General features: G+C 42.5%; 1 protein-coding gene across 1 annotated transcript; it reads right to left on the minus strand.

Annotated features, from left to right (window-relative positions):
• Positions 1-857: 857 nt before the first annotated feature.
• On the minus strand, positions 858-2861 carry OLFML1 (olfactomedin like 1). The gene has a single exon (XM_058446331.1). The coding sequence runs from the start codon at positions 2784-2786 to the stop codon at positions 2007-2009; it is 780 nt and encodes a 259-aa protein (XP_058302314.1). The 5' UTR covers positions 2787-2861; the 3' UTR covers positions 858-2006.
• Positions 2862-19698: the final 16837 nt, after the last annotated feature.

Raw genomic sequence — 19698 nt, forward strand, 5'->3', positions numbered from 1 at the left:
AGAAGCAAAGTGGTCCCTTAACAGGGGCTCCCTGCAGAAAATGTCTTGACCTAAAAGAGTGATTCGAGCTGCAGGGATTTAAGGTAGGTACCAAGGTGAGTTGTTAGGGGCAGATGTGCCCCGCAGAGCTGTCAATCAAATCATATCCCAGATGGAATCTAGACAGCACATTTCAGGCAACCTCCCCTCTGTGCCTCCAAAGGAACTATGGTTGCAGGACTCACTCCTATTGATAAATCTACCCCACTATCCTCTGTGAGGCAGCCCACATTCCTTCTGTCTGTGAAATAGGTAGGTAATAGGGCAGGTAATATCACATTTATTTATTCATACCTGTCTCATTCCACAAAGGATTTGGCCTCTCTGTACCACTCTGTTAGAACTGTGGGTAATTACACTGTATCCATGGGTTGAGTAATTCCCTTCTGCCAAAGATCTACTCAAATGCTATGGAAAAAAACATTTTCTCTTCACTGCCTATGGTCCCAGCCTGGGCTTGGCAAAGACAGGAAAACAGCTGCAAGCACACAAAGCAGACCTTCTCATGTGACCAACCTGGAAAGACAGAGGCTTCAGCACGTGACACAGACTGGCACCACAGCCTGCACTTGTGACTGGAACTTAGCTGAATTGGACAAACACGTGGGAAACACTGAGGAAGCCCCTGTCAAGAGGCATGCTGCCCTTGGTGCCACAGGGCATGCCTGCTGTGGCAGAGTCGCTTGCCTGCTGTGTGGCTTCTGTCCAGATTCCAGAATATTTGCCAAGGGCCTCAGTGTGTTGGGAATCATTCACAGTAAACCTAACACAAGCAGCACTCCCAGAAAGCTTTTATGCTTAGGGTATGTGGGCAAATATAACCTGATGAGGTTATTTGCTCAGTGTCACTTTTATTGAATTTAAAGCAAAAAGAGAGAAACAGAGGACAGCAAGACAAGAGGAGGCTAGAGTTGGGGTCCTCACCCTTAGACTGGTTTTCTGGAGGAATTATCATTTGAAAGGCCTATTGAAAGGTCTTGCACAGACATGAAAACTGGCTAAAGGGGCAGACTATTATTTTTAGGCTGAAATGATGAACGCATTGACTATAAGAGTACGTGAACAAATGATGCTTCCTTGGGCAATGGAAAAACTATGGGATTTGTAGTATTTTCTAGCTGTATCTTTCACTTTGTAATTGTGTTACTCACCTAAACTCTAGAATGACAGCTGTAAAGACTTGTGCATGTTTCACAAAGGTGAAATGAGAATTAAATGATGTGCAAACACTCCACACCTGGAAAGCGATATGCAAATGTTAGTATTTTTACTTTATTATTACACCTACCAAGCTTAGTGGAAGGACAGGGCTAGGGGAAATAGAGGTTAAACCTCAATAAGAAATAGTATTTTAAGCCAGGTGTGGTGGCACATGCCTGTAATCCCAGGTACTTAGGAGGCTGAGGCAGGAGGATCTCTTGAGCTCTGGAGTTTGAGACCAGCCTGGGCAACATAGTGAGACCTTGTCTCAAAAAAAAAAAAAAAAGAAAAGAAAGAAATATTAATAGTACTTCAGTTGGGCAGTGAAAATGGGAGAATATCAATAGACATTTGAAAAAGAGGGAAGAGCTTCAGCAAAGGCCAGGGGAGAGGAAAGCCAGTGGTGAATATTAGGGGCTGGCATACAACTCTAATTATGGGAGGGAAGATGGCAGAGTTACAGTAAATGCTGGGGAGCAGTAAAAGAAAAGGCTTGAAGTAAGCTGTATCAGAATGTGGTCAGCCTTGAGAGCCAGGAGGTTTGGGGGAGTAATGGACATTGTTGAAACTTTCCTGATGATATGCTCTCATCTAAGCTCTTGGAAGATACCTAAGGCAGTGACATCTGGGAAAGGAGGCATACGTATTTCCACTTCTACACACTCTTCCTGTTAGTGATTAGAGGGGTAGTATATTGTGAAGGGGCTATAGCCTCACTGTAGAACAGCTGCCAAAGCCACAGTGCTGTTTCTCCCAGCTGTAACACATTACTTCAGAGGTAGCTTTCTCTTTGTCTGGAGTTTGTAAATGATCTGGTTTCCTTCATTCCAGGCATAGAGCTGCTTATCTCTGGGGTTGTAATGGATCATGGAGTGACTTCTTGGTCTCTTGGGGAAGAACAAGTTGGGCAAGTCCTCCTCACTGATAGTGCCCAGTGGATCATAGATGCAGGTGATGCGATGAGGGCCCTGGCCCCCAGTACTGTAGACCACATAGAGAACCCCACACAAGAGGAATGAGGCTTCAGCATCCTGGCTTCTGCATGGGGTATCCCATGAATGCTCCACTCCCAGTGTGCCCGGCTCAATCTTTGTGAGAACCAAATGGCTATGAGTGCCTGGCCCAGAGTGGATGGCCCAGAGCCCATGCTCATCCACAGCCAGGTCAATGTAAGTTGAGGGGGAGTGCTGGTAAACCAATGCTCGGCCTACCCCTCCTGGGAGCAGCATTCGATCTTCCACAGTCCTCTTCTGCAGGTTATATTTGATTATCTCATTAGAAGTCGCTTGGTTGTGAAAAAATAGAAAACCTTTGTAGATCACTTGGCCTGTTCCCTGCCAGGAAAGTGTTAGGATTTGCTTCCGGGGAGCTGGCTTGGTGTTATCCTCCATGAATGCCCGTATGTTTGCAAATTCCCAAACAGTGTTGTTTCTGGATCCAATTAATAAGTACACCTTTGGAGAGTTATAGACAGCATCTTTCATCCAAGAGCCATGTGTGTCCATCATCTTCTTCACTATTTTCAGAGACTTTATGCCCATCAGCATGTTGTCACAGCCTGGCCAAACAGGAGAAAAAGGAGAGATTACTTTATAAACATGAGCTGTCTGCTTTCTGGAAGGCTCACCATGCTTGGTAAATCTTGTTTCCTTTCAGGTCTAATACTGGTAGGGAATATTTTCAGTTCTACTGTGACATGACCATCCTTAGAAGAAGGGTTTCCCTTGGAAAATCCTGGAGCGAAAATGCAACATAGGCATGCATTTTGTTTCTTTAAGAAAAAGGGCATTTAAATCCCAGCAAGAAGCCAAGCCTATTCTTTCATCTCCTTATTTTCACAGATTGTTTTTTCCGTAGTGTCTATAATAGTTATTGGATATAGATCAATCACAATTCATGGTATGACTCAACGAATGAAAGAATAAATAAATGGTCTCTGTTAAGAGACTTGCTATCCAGTTCTAAGAGTCAGCATTTTATTCACTTCAGGATATTAACAGCTATTTGCCGTTTCACAGACCGTGTTCACTCTCTAGAGCACTTGTGATTGACACAGTGAGAATGACTTAGGTGTGAAGACACTAATTCAATTCCATTTACCAAGATTTTATTGTACTATGTACTTAGGTTACAATGTTTCCAGAATGGTGCTAAGTATTGAGGATAAAAAACATAATATCAACCCTAAACCTCAAGGTGATTATCTTCTAGTGAAGGATTCTGACCCTTAACATGACTGCAATGTTATAAGAGCTCTATTTATTTATTCATGAATGTATGAATGCATTTAGTTAGCAGACACTGGATACCTAAAAGGAGCAAGATAATGAGCGAGGTATTATGAGCTGGGGTTATGAGCATAAATTTGGCATGATTCTTTCTTATTAGGTACAGGACTAACCAGAATATAGGGAGTAAAGTGGAATTTTAAGAAGAATAGAGAAAGGAAATATCATTTGATGCAGGGAAGAATCTGTATTTGATTTAGGATAAATGGAGTTGAATATTCAGAGAGGGGTAGAGAAGCATTCCAGACAGCAAACAAAACCACTTTCAGGAAAGTACTCTAAGATTAGGTAAAGAAGTGTAGAGTTTAGACCAATACAAGCTAATGTTTGATATTGCTTCAAACTAGATAGATAAAGCAAAGTACAGTAGACCCTTGAACATCAGCTTTAACTGTGCCGGTCTTGTTAAAATGTGGATTCTCTTCTGCCTCTGCCACCCCTGAGATAGCAAGGCCAACCTCTTCTTTTCTTCCTTCTCCTCAGTCTACTCAGTGTGAAGAGGATGATGAGGATGAAGACCTTTATGATGATCCACTTCCGCTTAATGAACAGTAAATCTATTTTCCTTATGATTTTCTTAATGACATTTTCTTTTCTCTAGCTTACTTTAAGAATAAAGCCACAGTGCTCTTTCTCCCAGCTGTAATGCATTACTTCAGAGGCAGCTTTCTCTTTGTCTGGATTTGTAAATAAGAAAGGACCAGATAACATTCACAATATGTGTTAATCGATGTTTAAGTTATCAATCAGTCTTCTGGTCAACAGCAGACTGTCAGTAATTAAGTTTTGGAGGAGTTAAAAGTTACACATAGGCTGGGCATGGTGGCTCACACCTATAATCCCAGCACTTTGGGAGGCCGAGGCGGGTGGATCACAAGGTCAGGAGATAGAGACCATCCTGGCCAACATGGTGAAACCCTGTCTCTACTAAAAATACAAAAATTAGCTGGGTGTGGTAGCACACGCCGGTAGTCCCAGCTACTCGGGAAGCTGAGGCAGGAGAATCGCTTGAACCCAGGAGGCGCACATTGCAGTGAGCCAAGATCATGCCACTGCACTCCAGCCTGGCAACAGAGCGAGACTCCATCTCAAAAAAAAAAAAAAAGTTACACATAAATTTTCAACGCACAAGGATCAGCAACCCTAGCAACCGTATTATCCAAGGGTCAATTGTAGTAGATTGAAGCCATCTCTATGCCTGGAACCTTAAGGGCCAGGCTAAGAAATTTGGATTTTATTCCATAGATAGAGAGATACTGAAGTTTGCGAGCAGGAGTGAAATAAAGGCTGTCAAGACTGTTCTACAAGGTTAAGCTAGAAGTCCTGGGTATGATGGACACTTAGAGTGAGACCAAAATCAGGGAAATCAATTAGTAGAATATTTCTTTAATCCAAATGGGGCGATAAAAGATCTAAACTGGAAGAAAGGAGAAAAATGAAGTAAAACGAAGGAGTTACAGTTTTCTAGCTCCTTAGTGCCACTTCAGGCTACTGTTCTTCCCACCTACAGCAAAAACTCTTCCTTTTTAGTATTCATGCTTTGTGTCTCATGCTGTCAACTCCTCCCAGTCTAAATCATTGGCAATTCTCCAGGATACTACCCTATATGCATGGAGCATGTCCACCTCTTCAGTTCCATAGAAACTTACTTTTAAACCACACTAGCATCCTCCTCCAGGGGTTATACTCTGAATCTCCCATTCCCCACAACTATTCCGTTTCTGAAATCAAAAACTCCAATATCCCACTCACTGCAGTTATTCTTCCATTCCTCACTCCTTTGCTCATGCCTTCCAGTCCCTTGGCCTCTACTTTCTCCCAGGTCATCAGCCCTCTCTTGATCTTGCTTTCTTTCCTATGCAGCCTAAACCACTGTAATAGCTCTCTCACCAGCATTCTCACCCATCAACCCCTAGTTATGCCACAATATCCAACCAACAAAAGTCCCTGGCCTAAGATGAGTTCAAACATCTGCCTTGTCCTGGAGTTGAGTGTTGATGGAGGAGAAAATCTCACAGTGGTGTATGTTGGTGCCACTATACATAAGGGGTCTCTGATGTCAGCTGAGCCCCAAATACCATACTGGTCTTTGTGGTTAGCCCACCATCTTCACATAATAGCTATCTTATATCTTCCCCACCCTGCCCCACACACCCCGCCCTGGCCAGTCCCTTCACCAACAGCAAATTAACTCCTTTGAAAAAACAAATACCATTAGACATGAACTCTTTTCACTTCCTGTCTCCTCACTTATAAACTTTTCTTTAGTTGTTACCCTGTTGCTACCCTCACACACATCTTAGAAGATACTGTGTCATTTCTCCTGTCCAAGACTAATATATTCACTTGTACTATGATCTCATCCTTTCCTGGCTTCTTCTAGACTTCCTTGATGAATTATCCCTTTTCTGTTATCTTTAATTTCTCCTTCATTACTAGATTCTTAGCTTATAAGCATCTAGCCTATATTAAAACAACAACAATTCACCTTCAACTAGGCACCTTTTTCTAGTTGCTTCATTTCTCTTTCCATCATTTTATAGCCAGCTCCTCCTACAGAATAGGCTATACTCTGTATCTACATCTTCACGTCCCATTCTTTTACTTCACCATAACTCCATAGAAATTATTCTTTATAATGTTACCGGGAACCTCATAACTGAAAACTGAAATAGACCTTTTGTGTGCATATTTTGCTTGATCTTTCTGGAGCATGGTCAGTTCCTCCTCCGTGAAGATTGATATGAATCAGGATAAGATCAGCTCTACTGGTCATTTCAAGAAAAGTCGGTCATCAGTTCTAATTTTGGACATTTTTTTGAGACAGGTGAGACAGGTTTTTACTCTATTAAACAGGCTAGAGTGCAGTGGCATGATCATGGCTCACTGTAGCCTCAACCTCCCGAGCTCAAGCAATCCCCCCGCCTTCTCCTCCTGAGTAGCTGGTACTAAAGATGCACACCACCAGGCCCAGCTAATTTTGTTTATTTATTGCAATGATGAGGTCTAATATGTTGCCCAGGCTAGTCTCAAACTCTAGGACTCAAGTGGTCCTCCTGCCTTGGCCTCCCAAAGTGCTAGGATTACAGGCGTGAGACACCACTCCAAGCCAGTTGTGGACTTCTTGTTGGGACTGCCTTGTCAGGCCATCTGTTGTGAGGTGAGCAGTGTCATGGAAGCAGGGAGTGGTGGTCTTGCTAGGAGCATGAGGAAACTTGCAGGTCTACCTCAAATCCTGCTGAGATTTCTCTTATGGGTAGGAAAGAGTAGTCTTAATAAGAGCATAGGAATCCTGGGCCTCCCTCATTGACTTCTGGGTGTGAGTGGTGGAATGATAGATAGAGTCTTTAAAGGACAACTGAGCACTCTGAGGAGCTCCTTCAAATCCTTTGAAATGCTTTCGTATAAGAAGCTGAATGTGGACCAGGCACCGTGGCTCACACCTGTAAGTCCAGCACTTTGGAAGGCCAAGGCAGACAAATCACTTGCTCTCAGGAGTTCAAGACCAGCCTGGGCAACAGAGTGAGACCCCATCTCTACAAAAAAAAAAAATACAATAATTAGCTAGGTGTGGTGGCATGCACCTGTAGTCCCAGCTACTCAGGAGGCTGAGGTAGGAGGGTCACATGTGCTCAGGAGGTGGAGATTGCAGTGAGCTAAGATCGTGCCATTGCATTCCAGCCTGAGTGAGAGAGCCAGACCCTGTCTAAAAAAAAAAAAAAAAAAAGCTGGATGTGTCAGCAGGTTGTCATTTTCTTAATCAGTGCTTGGGTTCTTAAAGCCCACTGAAGGTCAGTTGGAGTCAGAGGACAAGAAACAGGATGAAGGAAAGAAGACTGGACAGGAAGAAGAGAGATGCACAGTGAGATGGGTTCCAGAGGTTCGGAGGTAAGCAAGCATGTTAGCAAACTGCTTGTTATATGCCAGCTGTGTGGGCAGCAGTCCTGTCATGCTTTCCATATGACTATCACACTTTCTCATCTCCCTGCAAGCCTCTGTCATACCCTCACACGGAGATCTTCCCACTTACTCCGAGAGAAAGTAGAAGCAGTCCTAGGAGAACTACATCATCTCCTGCCTGGAATACTGTAGCAGTCTCCTACGTGGTGTTCATGCCTCCATCCTTGCCTCCCATAGTCCAATTCCCACAGAAGCCAAAGCCATGCTTTTAAAATGTAAGTCACATCATGTCCTGTGTCTGCTTGAAACCCTCCATTGGCTTCTCATTTCACTCAGAGTGAAATGGATAAAGCTCAGGCCTTTACCTCCAAAGCCACATATAAGCTGTTCTCCTACTGCTTCTCTCTTTGTTTGCCCTCTCCTTGTCCCCTACAACTTCTCCACCTTGTTCATTTTGTTCTATCACACTGACTTCTGCTATTTCTCAGATTGTACCAAACACACTCCTGCCCTGGGGACTTGGCACTTTTTGTTCCCTCTGCTTGGAAACAAATATCTACATGGCTTCCTCCCTTGCTGCCTTTATGCCTGTTCTCAAATGGTCCTTGATCATTTAGACCTTTTCCCATCACCTATAAGAAAGGCAACCCTCTTCTCCAGCTCTCCAGGGACTCCTTTACCCTAGATCATTTTTCTCCATAGTGCTTATTATTTTTTGTCTGACATATTATACATTTGTCATTAGCATATTATTGCTTGATTCCTCTCAATAAAATGTAAACTCCATGAGGGTATAAGCTTTGTCTTATCTGTTTCATTCACTACTGTATGCCTTGTTCCTAGAATAGCATCTGGCACGTAATAGTTCCATATTTTCTGAATGAATAATGAATTTTCAACAACCAAATCCATCAACAAACTGCTCCCGACCCTACATTCTCTGCCATCCTTCCTGCGTCCTTTACTTTTGCAGTGGATCTCTTCCCGTTTCACCTACTCAATAACTTATCACCTGAAATTATCTTCCCTTTCCTACCTCAGTAGTCTCTTCCTCCCTATTGGATCATTCAGTAAATCATCCATCCTGGAAAAACCTACTAGCATGGCCCCATTTCTCTATTCCACTTTATATTAAAACTCCTTGAAAGAGGCATTTCCTCACTTCCAATGATCCTCTAAGCCATTCTAATCAGACTTCAGTTCTCCACTGGTCTAAACTCCACTGCCCATTTTTCTGAATCAGTTTTTGTCAAGGTCACCGACAGCCTCCATGTTGGCAAATCCAAGGGTCAATTCTCAGGATTCATCCTTATCAACTTTACAGCCGAATTTGATTATTTGATCAATACTTTCCCTTGAAACTCTTTCTCTTCTTGATTCTGGGATATCCCCCTCATGTTTGTCCCCCCATCTTTCTGGATTGTTTTTTCTTCATGTCCATTGCCAGTTTCTCCTCATCTTCCTCTTTTAAATACTCTATCCTCAGGCCTCCTCTTTTGTTTGTCTACAGTCACTTTCTGAATCATCCCATTCTATCTCTGAGACCATGGAAGTTCTAAACAATGATGACTACCAACTTTGTATCTTCAGCCCCTATCTGGATATCTACTTAGTCCCAAACCCATTTATCTACCTGCTTACTCAAGGTCCCTACTTGGATATCTTCAAACTTAACCTGTCCAAAGCAGAACTCTTACTTTTTATCCTCAAAATTCTCTTTCTCCCTACTTTTCCCATTTCAGGCAAGATCCATAAACCAAGTTTCTTACTTAGAAATCCTTCTTTCCTTCTATTCTCCAACACCAGCAAATCCTGATAGTATAACTTCTCTTTAAATTATAATGTTACATAAGGCCAGGAGCGGTGGCTCACGCCTATAATCCTAGCACCTTGGGAGGCCAAGGTGGGCAGATCACCTGACGTCAGGGGTTCAAGACCAGCCTGGCCAACATGGTGAAACCCCATCTCTACTTAAAATACAAAAATTAGCCAGGCATGGTGGTGCATTCCTGTAATCACAGCTACTTGGGAGGCTCAGGCAGGAGAATTGCTTGAATCCGGGAGGCAGAGGTTGCAGTAAGCCGAGATCGCGCCACTGCACTCCATCCTGGAGACAGAGCGAGACTCTGTCCCGGAAAAAAAAAAAAAAAAGACAAAAATTATAATTTTACATGAAAATGCTCAAATATACATCTCACTTTCAACCTACTACCTCTTTTTTCCCTGGAATCCATTCATCATCACCTTTTGCCTAGACCACTGCAGTAGTCTCTACCTTGTCTCCCTGATTTTATTCTTACTTACTGTAGTTAGTATGTTCTCCATAAAGGGGTATGGGTGATCTGTTTGAAAACATAAATTATGTGACCAGCCTGGCTAAACCCTTTGTATCATATTTAAAATAAAATCCTAAACCCTTGGCCTAAGGAATCTACATAATGTGGCCCCTGCCTTTCTCTGTGACTTTCCCTGCTACCTTTCTCCCCTTGCTTACTGTGTTGTGATTACATTGGTTGTCTTCAGATCCTGCCAGGATGTCAAGTGTGTTTCTGCCTCGGGGCTCTTGCACTTGTAATTTTCTGCCTGGAGTGCTCTTTTTCTTGATCTTCCCACAGTTGGCTCCTATTTAGCCTTCAAGTCTCGCTTTCAATATTATGTCTTTAGGAGGCTTCCTGTGACCACACTATGTAAATATGTCCACCCGGAAATTATCTACTCTAGCCCTTTTCTTATTTCCTTGAGATCGCTTATCATATTCTTACTTATTTCGTCTGTTTTATTTACTAGCTCATTGTCCTTCTCTCCCACTCCTAGGCTTCTAGTCTCTACTCCTTCAACTTCATGGATAGTGTTGTGTCCCAATGCCTAACTCAGTGAGTTGGGGGTTTGTAAATATCTGTTGAATTAATTAAAAAAATAGTCTCATTTAAGCAGATATTTTTCTAAAGTCTAAATACTACTGCACTTCCGGAGTTCTGACTGCAGGTCCATCTTAAGTAAATAATAACTTGTAAAGTACTTTAAAGCTTTTAAGGTAATTTCAAACCCATTATTCCATTAAAAAATCTGACCCAAGGTTTTCATGAAGGGAACACATGGCAGAAGTGGGGGTGGGAGCAACCCTAGCTAGGAAGAGCTGAGTCTCAGCAAGGCAGTCCTTTCAGTGGTCATGACATCACTGGCTGCTCCCAGGGACACAGTGAGTGGCCTTGCCTGTCTCACACTGTGGCCAGAGCCAGACTTGGAGGCAAGCTGTAGAAGTCTCTCAGACATCAGCTGCCCGTATGCTCCCCTGCTGACATGCTTCATCAGCCTGAGGGGTTGCTTTCTTGTGGCCTCTGGGTCAGCATTGTTCTGGGGCAGCCTTGGTTATAGGAAGCCAAAGCCCTGGGGAGTGTGGAGAAGTCTGGGACAACAGGGAACCTTATGCATTGCAGGAGCAGCTAACAGAAGGACCCCCTGCCATACTGAGCTACTGGGGGCCATAGGCTGCAGTGTAGGATGGGGAATGATCTGCCCTGTTCACCAGGGCCACCCCTCCACCTGAGCCCGAGAGACCTTTCTTCAGTTTCCCAAGCCTAACCTGTCTCATGTGAAGCCTCTGCTCTTCCCTGGTTCTATGCTGATCATAGAGGATGAGTAAGGGTTTAAGCCTGTGAGTGACCATGGAGGACTTTTATGGGGTAAGAGGGAAGGTCTATTGGCTGTGAGAAAAGGCCAGAAGCTATTTCTATTAAGGAACAAGCACAAGGGCTAGTGAAGTTAATAAATATCTGACAGATATATCTGACATATAGTATGCTTCATACTGGGCTAGGCACTTTACATTAACTCATATAATTCCTTTTGTAAGTTTTTAAAAAATTTTTTATTTTATTATTTTAGAGACAGGGTCTTGCTCCATTCACCAGGCTGGTCTCAAACTCCTGGCCTCAACCGATCCTCCTGGCCTTGGCCTCCCAAAGTGCTGGTATTACAGGCATGAGCTACCATGCCCAGCCCCGTATAATTAAAAAAAAAAACCTTCTTAAAAATTTTATTTTTAATTGACAAACAATTATATATATTGGTGGGGGATACTATGATATTTTAATATATTTTTAAAATGTAGAACTCATAATTCTTATAATAAGTTTAAGTGGTAGATATTTTAATCCCCATTTTCCAAATGAGGAAACATTAAGGCTTGTATAAGTTACTTGGAAAGGTCACACAGCCATAAAGCGTGGGGATGGGGTCCTCTGAGCTCAGTCTGAGCTGGGAGGCAGCCAGTCAGGACCCCTCCAGCCAGTATGGCTGTATATATGTGTGTGGCAGGAAAGGATGAAGAGCATCTGGGTGTGCAGAAGGGTGGATGAGGGCAATGGGCTCTCTGGGACCTAGTCACAGACTATGGGACTTGACTAGGAAGCCCCCAGCCTGCCCATCCTTCTTGCCTGAAGAAAAGCCAGCAGGCTTGCAGCCCAGCTACAGAGGGACTATGTATGTCTAAGAGCAAGGCATATTAATGTCTCATCCGTGAGAAAATGTTTATTTAAAATACAGCAGAAATGGCTGGGCACAGTGGTTCATGCCTGTAATCCCAGCACTTTGGGAGGCTGAAGTGGGAGGATCCCTTGAGCCCAGGAGTTCAAGACCAATGTGGGCAACATAGTGAGACCTCGTCTCCACAAAAAATACAAAAATTAGTTGGGCTTGGTGGCACACCCCTGTAATCCCAGCTACGTGGGAGGCTGAGGTTGGGAGGATCACTTGAGCCTGGGAGGTTGAGGCTATAGTAAGCTGAGAGTGCACCGCTGTACTCTAGCCTGGGCAACAGAGGGAGACCCTGTCTCAAAACAAACAACAACAAAACAAAACAATAAATCAGTCAATAAAATAAAATACAGCAGAAACCAACACAAACATGCTTCTTTCTCCCTCTACTCTTCTTTTCTAATGCAGAACCCTTGGAGAAATAACACAAGAGTGGATATATGGTTTTGGTCAGGGAAACATAGTTCTGGAAAAAAAAGAAACAGAATTCCCCCCATGTTCCGTCTGCTTCTCCTATTCCTTCCTTTGTAGATGAAACCCAGCACTTGGAGTCAGAGATGTGAGTGGTCTGAACTCAGCCTTTGGCTCTACGTGTCTCCCCAAAAGTCCCTTTGTCAACCTAACCTTGTTTTTCCCAGCTGTAAAACAAGAGGTTTAGGTTGGATGCTCTCTACATAGTTTTCAGGGCTGATAATCTGTAAGTTTTATAAATTCCTTTTCTTTTGGAGTTTGAGGATAATATATTTACAGTGTTCAAATAAAAGGGTAAGTTAAAACTCCCTGCTGTGCTTCTCTTGAGAAGAGATAATTAGCAGGAAGAAAAGGTTGAGGAAGGATGGGAAATAAATTTAAAACCTTTGGGTCCAGCCAAGATGCAAATTTTTTTAACAGAGACAATGACATGCAAGGTTTCCTTGGCAAACCAGAGAATGAAAATCTGGGTTTCCCCCTCAGGCAGAATTGCAGACAAGCAATTAGGATAGAATTTGGCGCAAGGCCTCACAGTAAATTCATACACAAGTATCACTTATTTGAATCTTTTCATATAACTTGTAAATTCATACACAAGTATCACTTAATTGAATCTTTTAAATGCTTTTCCCCTGATTTAACAGCAACACTCTCCAAATCTGGTGAGACTTATCCCTTTATATGGGAGTCACTTAATCTGAGTTAAGGATCAGAAACATTGGTCTGGCTGCTGGTGGAGAATGGCTTGGGGATGGGGAAGGACAGAGGGAAACCAGGTAATGAGTTTGTAAGTATGATCCAGATGAGAGCTATCCAAATAGTGATGGATATAAGTAGCTAGAAAAGGAGAAGTCACATCTTAATAACTGATTCAATTGAGGGAACCAGTTGATACCAAATCAGACTCAAAAATGGGGTGATAGGGTACATGAGATAGCAGCAGAGAAGGAAAAGCAGGTTGGCTTGGGAAGACTGATGAATTCATTAAAGAGAAGAGAATTATCTTAAAACCCTGAGTATTTTGACTGCTTCCTGAAATGCTGTTATAAAACTTGACTTTTTCAGCCATCTGGATTGTATTCATGTTCATAAACATTTGTCAATACTAATCAGCTGATAGGTAGGACGGTAGGCACTGAGATGACAAAGATGATGGCTCTCAGATTTGTAGTCAGTTATAAAATGTCATGCTATTACTATAAAATTGTCAGCATGGACTTATTCTAAAAATTAGGGGTATTTCATGATACTGCCCATGGAATAAGTTTCAGATATCTCAGCATAGCATGCAGAGCGCTTAATCAACTTCCCCTCTTGTCACTTCCTCATCACACTAGTCATTAGTCACCAAACCTGCCACGGCTTCCCCCAAGTTTTAGACTTTGCTCAGACTTCCTTAGCTCTCCTTTGCTAACTTGGGATACACCCGCTCATTATTCAAAACAAAATCCTCTGCTCCTGCAGAGAAGTTAGATGGTCATTCTCATCTGCCTAAAGCATTCTGTGCAACCCCTTCTAGGGCAGTTATTATGCTGAACTAGAATTGATTATTCACTTTGTTTCCTTGCAAGCACCTTAGACTCTATTTATCCTAAGTGCCTGGGACACAGTATATATCTCCCTCACTAGTCAACCTACTGCTTACTCTCCAAACTCAGAAACCAATTAGATTCAGATTATGCAGAGTTTGTCAGTTTCCAAACTTGCTATCCCAATTCATACTGTGCCAACCTAGAAATCGAATAGATTAGCAGGTGATATTTTGCTGAGTGCTTCAGTGGATGGGTAGCAGGAAAACAGGAACTGTATAAAATTCAGTGAGCCATGGGGCAATTTGGCATTGCAGAAGGGCTATGAACCCAGGGTTAGGGCTTAAACAGGGCCTGCCATACAATAAGTGCTTTATATGTTGGTTTTAGTGAATCACACAGAATCCTTTATTAAATCCATATCATAGGTTTTTCTAGCTTTCCAGCACTAAATTCAGAGTATTCCATGGCACCCTGTCCTGAACCCTAACAACTTTATTGATAATAGCAATAAATTATGAAAAAGAAACAGACTTGACACGTGGCTTTTCACGTGCGTAGATGTATGTTGCCCAAAAACATCAAGTTGAGAACTTCAGTGGAGGGTGTGGAAGCTGGGAAGATGTGTGAGGTACGAGTGTGAGTCCAGCCTGGCTCCACCATGGGGTCCTTACAGCTGGAGTCCAACATAGACAACATAGACAACTTCCTTCCAGTGCCTCCTTCTGGAAGAGGCCAGGTCTCCATAACCCCTTCCCTTAGTTTATTTCCCTCTATGGTACTTATTATATTCTGTCTGCTATTATATTATACATTTATCTGCTAACATATTTATTGTTTGGCCTCCCTCAAAAGAACGTCAGCTCTAAAAAATGAAAGAAAAATAAAAGCAGGGGCTTTGTCTTATCTGTTTTTTTTCACAGATGCATGTCTTATCCTGGAATATCATCTGGTACATATTATTACAATTTCTCCATTTTAATTATATACATGGTAAATATCAATAGTTATAACCAACCTCAACAAAACCTATTTGGAGGCCTGAATAATTTTTATGACTGTAAAGGGTTTCTGAAAGTTTGAGAACTGTCCTAGAGCATCCAGGCTCGTCAACACTCATGTAAAGCATGAAAATGGGCCATCCTCTGGGGAATTTATTTTTTTGAGACAGGGTCTTTCTCTGTCACCCAGGCTGGAGTGCAATGGCATGATCAAGGCTCACTGCAGCCTAGACCTCCCAGCTACAGTGTAGCTGGGACTACAGGCACATGCCACCATGCCCAGATAATTTTTTTTTATGTTTTATAGAGATGGTATCTTGCTTTGTTGCCCAGGCTGCTCTGGGGAATTTCTGATCAGTTTCCACTTTCTACCAATTATCTGACTGCAACAACACTGTAACCATTCCAAGGTTATAATTACGAACTTCTCATTTTTATTTATTTCTCATTTAAAGACTGAGCTGGTTTTTTGCATAGTGTTTTTTTTTTTTTTTCTGTAATATTCCAAACTGAAAAGGATGGAAATGCTCTCAATTTCTAGCTGTGGTACTGCCATTTGCCTGTGTGCAGTTAGAAAACACAAAGTCATTTTGATGTTTCCCCATGGATTCTTCCTGTGAAGTACATCTCATTTCATCCTATTCTTTTTATCCTTTCTCAACATGTGATGGTCTAGGGCCTGCTTCCTAAACCTGAACTTTGCAGCAGCATTCTTGCTGGTTCTTTGGTGATACTTCCGCAAAACTGTTAATCACTCCAATGCCTGACTCACTGCTTTCATGTAGACATTTGCATATTTTAAAATCAGTCTTGATTGCTGCCTGTTTCCATGAGCATTGAGATGAAAAGCCTTATATGGCTATAACTAGAGGTCATAGTAGAGGGGTGAACTTCAGAGCCAGACTTGGAACACCAAAGTGTTAAAGTGACCAGGCCAAGTTCCTAGGGACCTTGTGTACTTCTGCTTTCTCTCTTAGACATCTGCCTCCATTATGAGGCCGGGCCAGGTTAGCCTCCTGCAGGAGCAGAGGCCATGCAGAGGACAGCCCAGTCACCCCATCTGAGGTCATCCTCACCCAGCTGTTCCTAGGCAACGTGCCACTGACTGCAGGTGCACAAGTGAGCCTACCCAGCCACCCTATGGACCCCTGAGAAATGATAAACGATTGTTGTTTGAACCCACTAAGTTTAGGCGTGGTTTGCTATGTAGCGTTATTGTGGCAACAGATAATTGATACAGGGCGGGGTGGAGACTGTGAGTAGACACAGAGGCAGAGATTAATCTGGTGTGTCTGGGGTGGTGCATACTCCTGTATGTGGCAGGAATGTGGGGAGAAGAGATGGGCTATGTGGAACTCTCTAAGCCACAGGTTCTTCATCTGAAAAAGAGCTGTAATAGTATCGACCTAGCTTGTTGGTTGTTGTGGTCATCAGACAAGACATCAGATTTAAGGGCTGAATGCTATCTCTGGCAAATAGTTCCCTCCACTTTCAAATAAATGATTCCTTCAGGTCAGAAAAGATTGATCCTCTACTCTGTTCCAGGCACAATGATAGACTTAGGGAACACAGCATAAATGACTCAGGCATGCATGAGGTATATTTTATGTTTTCAGAATAGCAGGTGAGATGAACAGAGCACCAGACAGATAGGGATAGGCAGCAGCGGCACGAGATGCTCAAAGTTGCCGTGTTCAATTGTTGGCTTCTTATCCACTTTTATGATAAAAGTAAGCACAACACATATAGTGGATACCATATTCATAGTTTTTATTTAATTCGCAAGTATTACTTTCATACTTAAACCAAAGAGAGCTAGGCTGGTGAGGTCAGGTTGTAAAGGACTTTCTTTATATGTTATTTTTTGGGGGGTTGCTTTACCCTGCAGGTTTTGGTTGCCATGGAAGGGGATAAAGCAGCGATGTGGTAACTCTGGCAAGATTACTCTGTGGCAATATAGGATAATGCCCTGGAACAGGGAGAAATGGGAGGCAGGAAGGTCAGCGAGGAGGCTTGCATAGGAATCAAGACTAGAGATGGTGAGAGAGCAGTGCAGGTGGAAAGACTACACTTGAGAGAGATTCACAAGGAAGAATCTACTGGATATGGTGACCAGTCAGTCAGATGAGGGCCAAAGGGAAGATTTCTAGCCCAGGAAAGTATGTGTGTGTGACTATTCTGTTAACTGAGCAAAAAATGGGGAAAACATAGGAGTTTTATTGTTTGAAAGTCAATGAAGAAATGGCAGGGAACTAACAAACAAGAGGGTAGGGAAAGAAAATTGGACCTTCTTGGCCAGAGTTTAAGAATCTAAAACCAGCCTGTTTGTAAGTAGGAATCATCATCAAATAGTGATCAAGAAAACTAACATGGTCTTCATACTGTGACCCATGATAAGATCAGAAACAGCTAGAACTTCTGGGCCCAGGCACCTACTCTCACAACAGAAGGCTCCTACCTCATGTGTCTCCCTGGCAGTCCTGGAGATGGCTTCACTGGGTTCAGCCTGTCTCTTCTGTGCTCCCTCAGCCTCCCCTACTGCCATTCTGCTCTGCACCTTGTGGCCAGAATGAACCTCCTCTGAGCCCCGACACTGCCATGCTTATCACTACTCCGCAGACAGCACAATGGGAGAGGTGAGGGTGTGCAGGACCCAGCCTGTCTGGGTCGAATTGCAGCTCTGCCATCTATTAGTTGTGTGACCTTGGACAAATAACCTATCCTCTCAGTGTCTTTGTTTTCTCATCTATAAAACGGGAGGTAATATACAGTACCTAACTCAACAGGGTTATTGTGAGTATTGCATGACATAGTCCAGTGAGATAGGTAAAATGCTTAAGGATTATATGTGGTACATAATACACGTTCAGTAATATTAATTGCCATTGTTCACATTATTCTGATTCCCTACAGCTTGCAAGTGTGAACTAGTTTAGCACAAAGGAGCTTAGCTCATGTCTGGTTCTTTCATCACCTCTCTACAACTTCCTCCTTCACCTGAGCTCCATTGAACAACTTGCTCCACAAACACACTGAGCCCAATTATGCCTTGGTGCTGCCACATGCTGTTTCATTTTCTTGAAATGCCCATTACTTTATTCTCCACTTAATTAGCTCTTTTCCATGATTAAAACTCAGCTTGAGGGCTACTTTCCAGATTCCATAATCCCCCCATCTACATGGCAACCCTGACCATATCTACTTAATGCCTGCCCCTGTGCTTTTGTGACATCCTATGCATCCCTCCATCAGAGCCATCATCATTCCAGATTTGTCTGGACAGCTTCTCCCCTTGGCTGTAAGCTTTTTGAGGACAAGAATGTTATCCTATCCAACATTCTATCTCTAATGCCTGGCACAATGCCAACATATTTCTAGAATTCAGTCGGATGTTTGTTGAATAAATAATAAACATATAAGTTATAGCGAGAATGAATGGATGTTCAGGGCACCTGGAGCCACAAGCTAACCCTCTGTAAGAATCCGTAGTGATGGGACTGAAGGTATCCTCATAGCCCACAGGCCTTTCAGATGGATAAACAAAAGAAGTGCTATATACGTAGGCCTTTCTGAACCCAGCACAGTGACCCATGGGCATGACCTCTCCAAGGGAAAGCACACGATAAGCTGTACTCTACACACACCTCCAATGTTGCCATCCCCCTGAATGCAGAAATAGCTGGGTGCACGCAGGCACATGTACACACACGTGCACACACAAACCTGTACTTACACCTGCATTTATACTTTGAATCCCTTCTTTTGTGGTAAACACATCTGTTGCAAATTAGTTATACTTCTTTTAATATTTTGTTCCACTCATGACAAACTAATTGTCCTTGAGAGTTGGCTAACATACATTTTATTTGGTTAATAGTGGGGATTTTTGTTTTGTTGTCTTGCTTTTAATGGTTTTGAATATGGGTCATGCACACTTATAAAACCTGGACAGATCCCAGAGGCTTCAAATATGCTGCAACAGGCTTTCTTATTTGAAACGTGATCTAACAAAAGATATGAGTTATTTAATTCAGCAGGGTGAAGGTTACTTGAGGTAACTTTTTGTGCACCCTTGCAATAAAAGGAACTGGACGACAACAGGAAATAAAATAAAATCTGCTATAATGGCTTGTTTTGACTGCCTTGAGAATTTTTCTTTACAAACTATCTACAAGTTAAAAAGAAGTTAATTCTCGTATCCACACAAGAATGCTGCCTGTGGAATCTTCCAAAGAGTATCAGTTGGATAAATTCTTAATCTTGGTGTCTGAGGCAATGATTCTTTGTCATAAATTATCAAGTGCAATGCAAAATTTTATTTCAATAATAGTTATAGTTCCAAAGACTTGGAATAATTTTAAAATATAAGTTAGATTATATTCAAATAGTGTTCACTCCTTTGCATCCTAAATTGTGTAAACTGTGTATGTGTGTAAATGAGAGAAGAAGAGAGGGAAGGAGAGTGGGAAAGTGGGAAAGAGAGTTAAAGTTCTAAGATTGTACCTACCCCCAAAACATCCCTGAGTTGAAGCGCTCATGTGGACGTCATCTGGGGATAATCTCTAAATAAAGGCTGAAGAGTTGAGAACAGTTCTCCAGGGAATGACTTAATTATAGAGCAATTTTATCTTATTATTCTCAGTACTTGGCCCTTAGTAGTTGCCTGAATAATATTCCTAAAATAAGTGAGAACCATTGAGATTAGTACTAGAATTTCCTGGAAGTCTCCTGAGA

The sequence above is a fragment of the Hylobates moloch genome, unplaced genomic scaffold (assembly GCF_009828535.3).
Source record: "Hylobates moloch isolate HMO894 unplaced genomic scaffold, HMol_V3 SCAFFOLD_11, whole genome shotgun sequence".
Lineage (NCBI taxonomy): Eukaryota > Metazoa > Chordata > Mammalia > Primates > Hylobatidae > Hylobates > Hylobates moloch.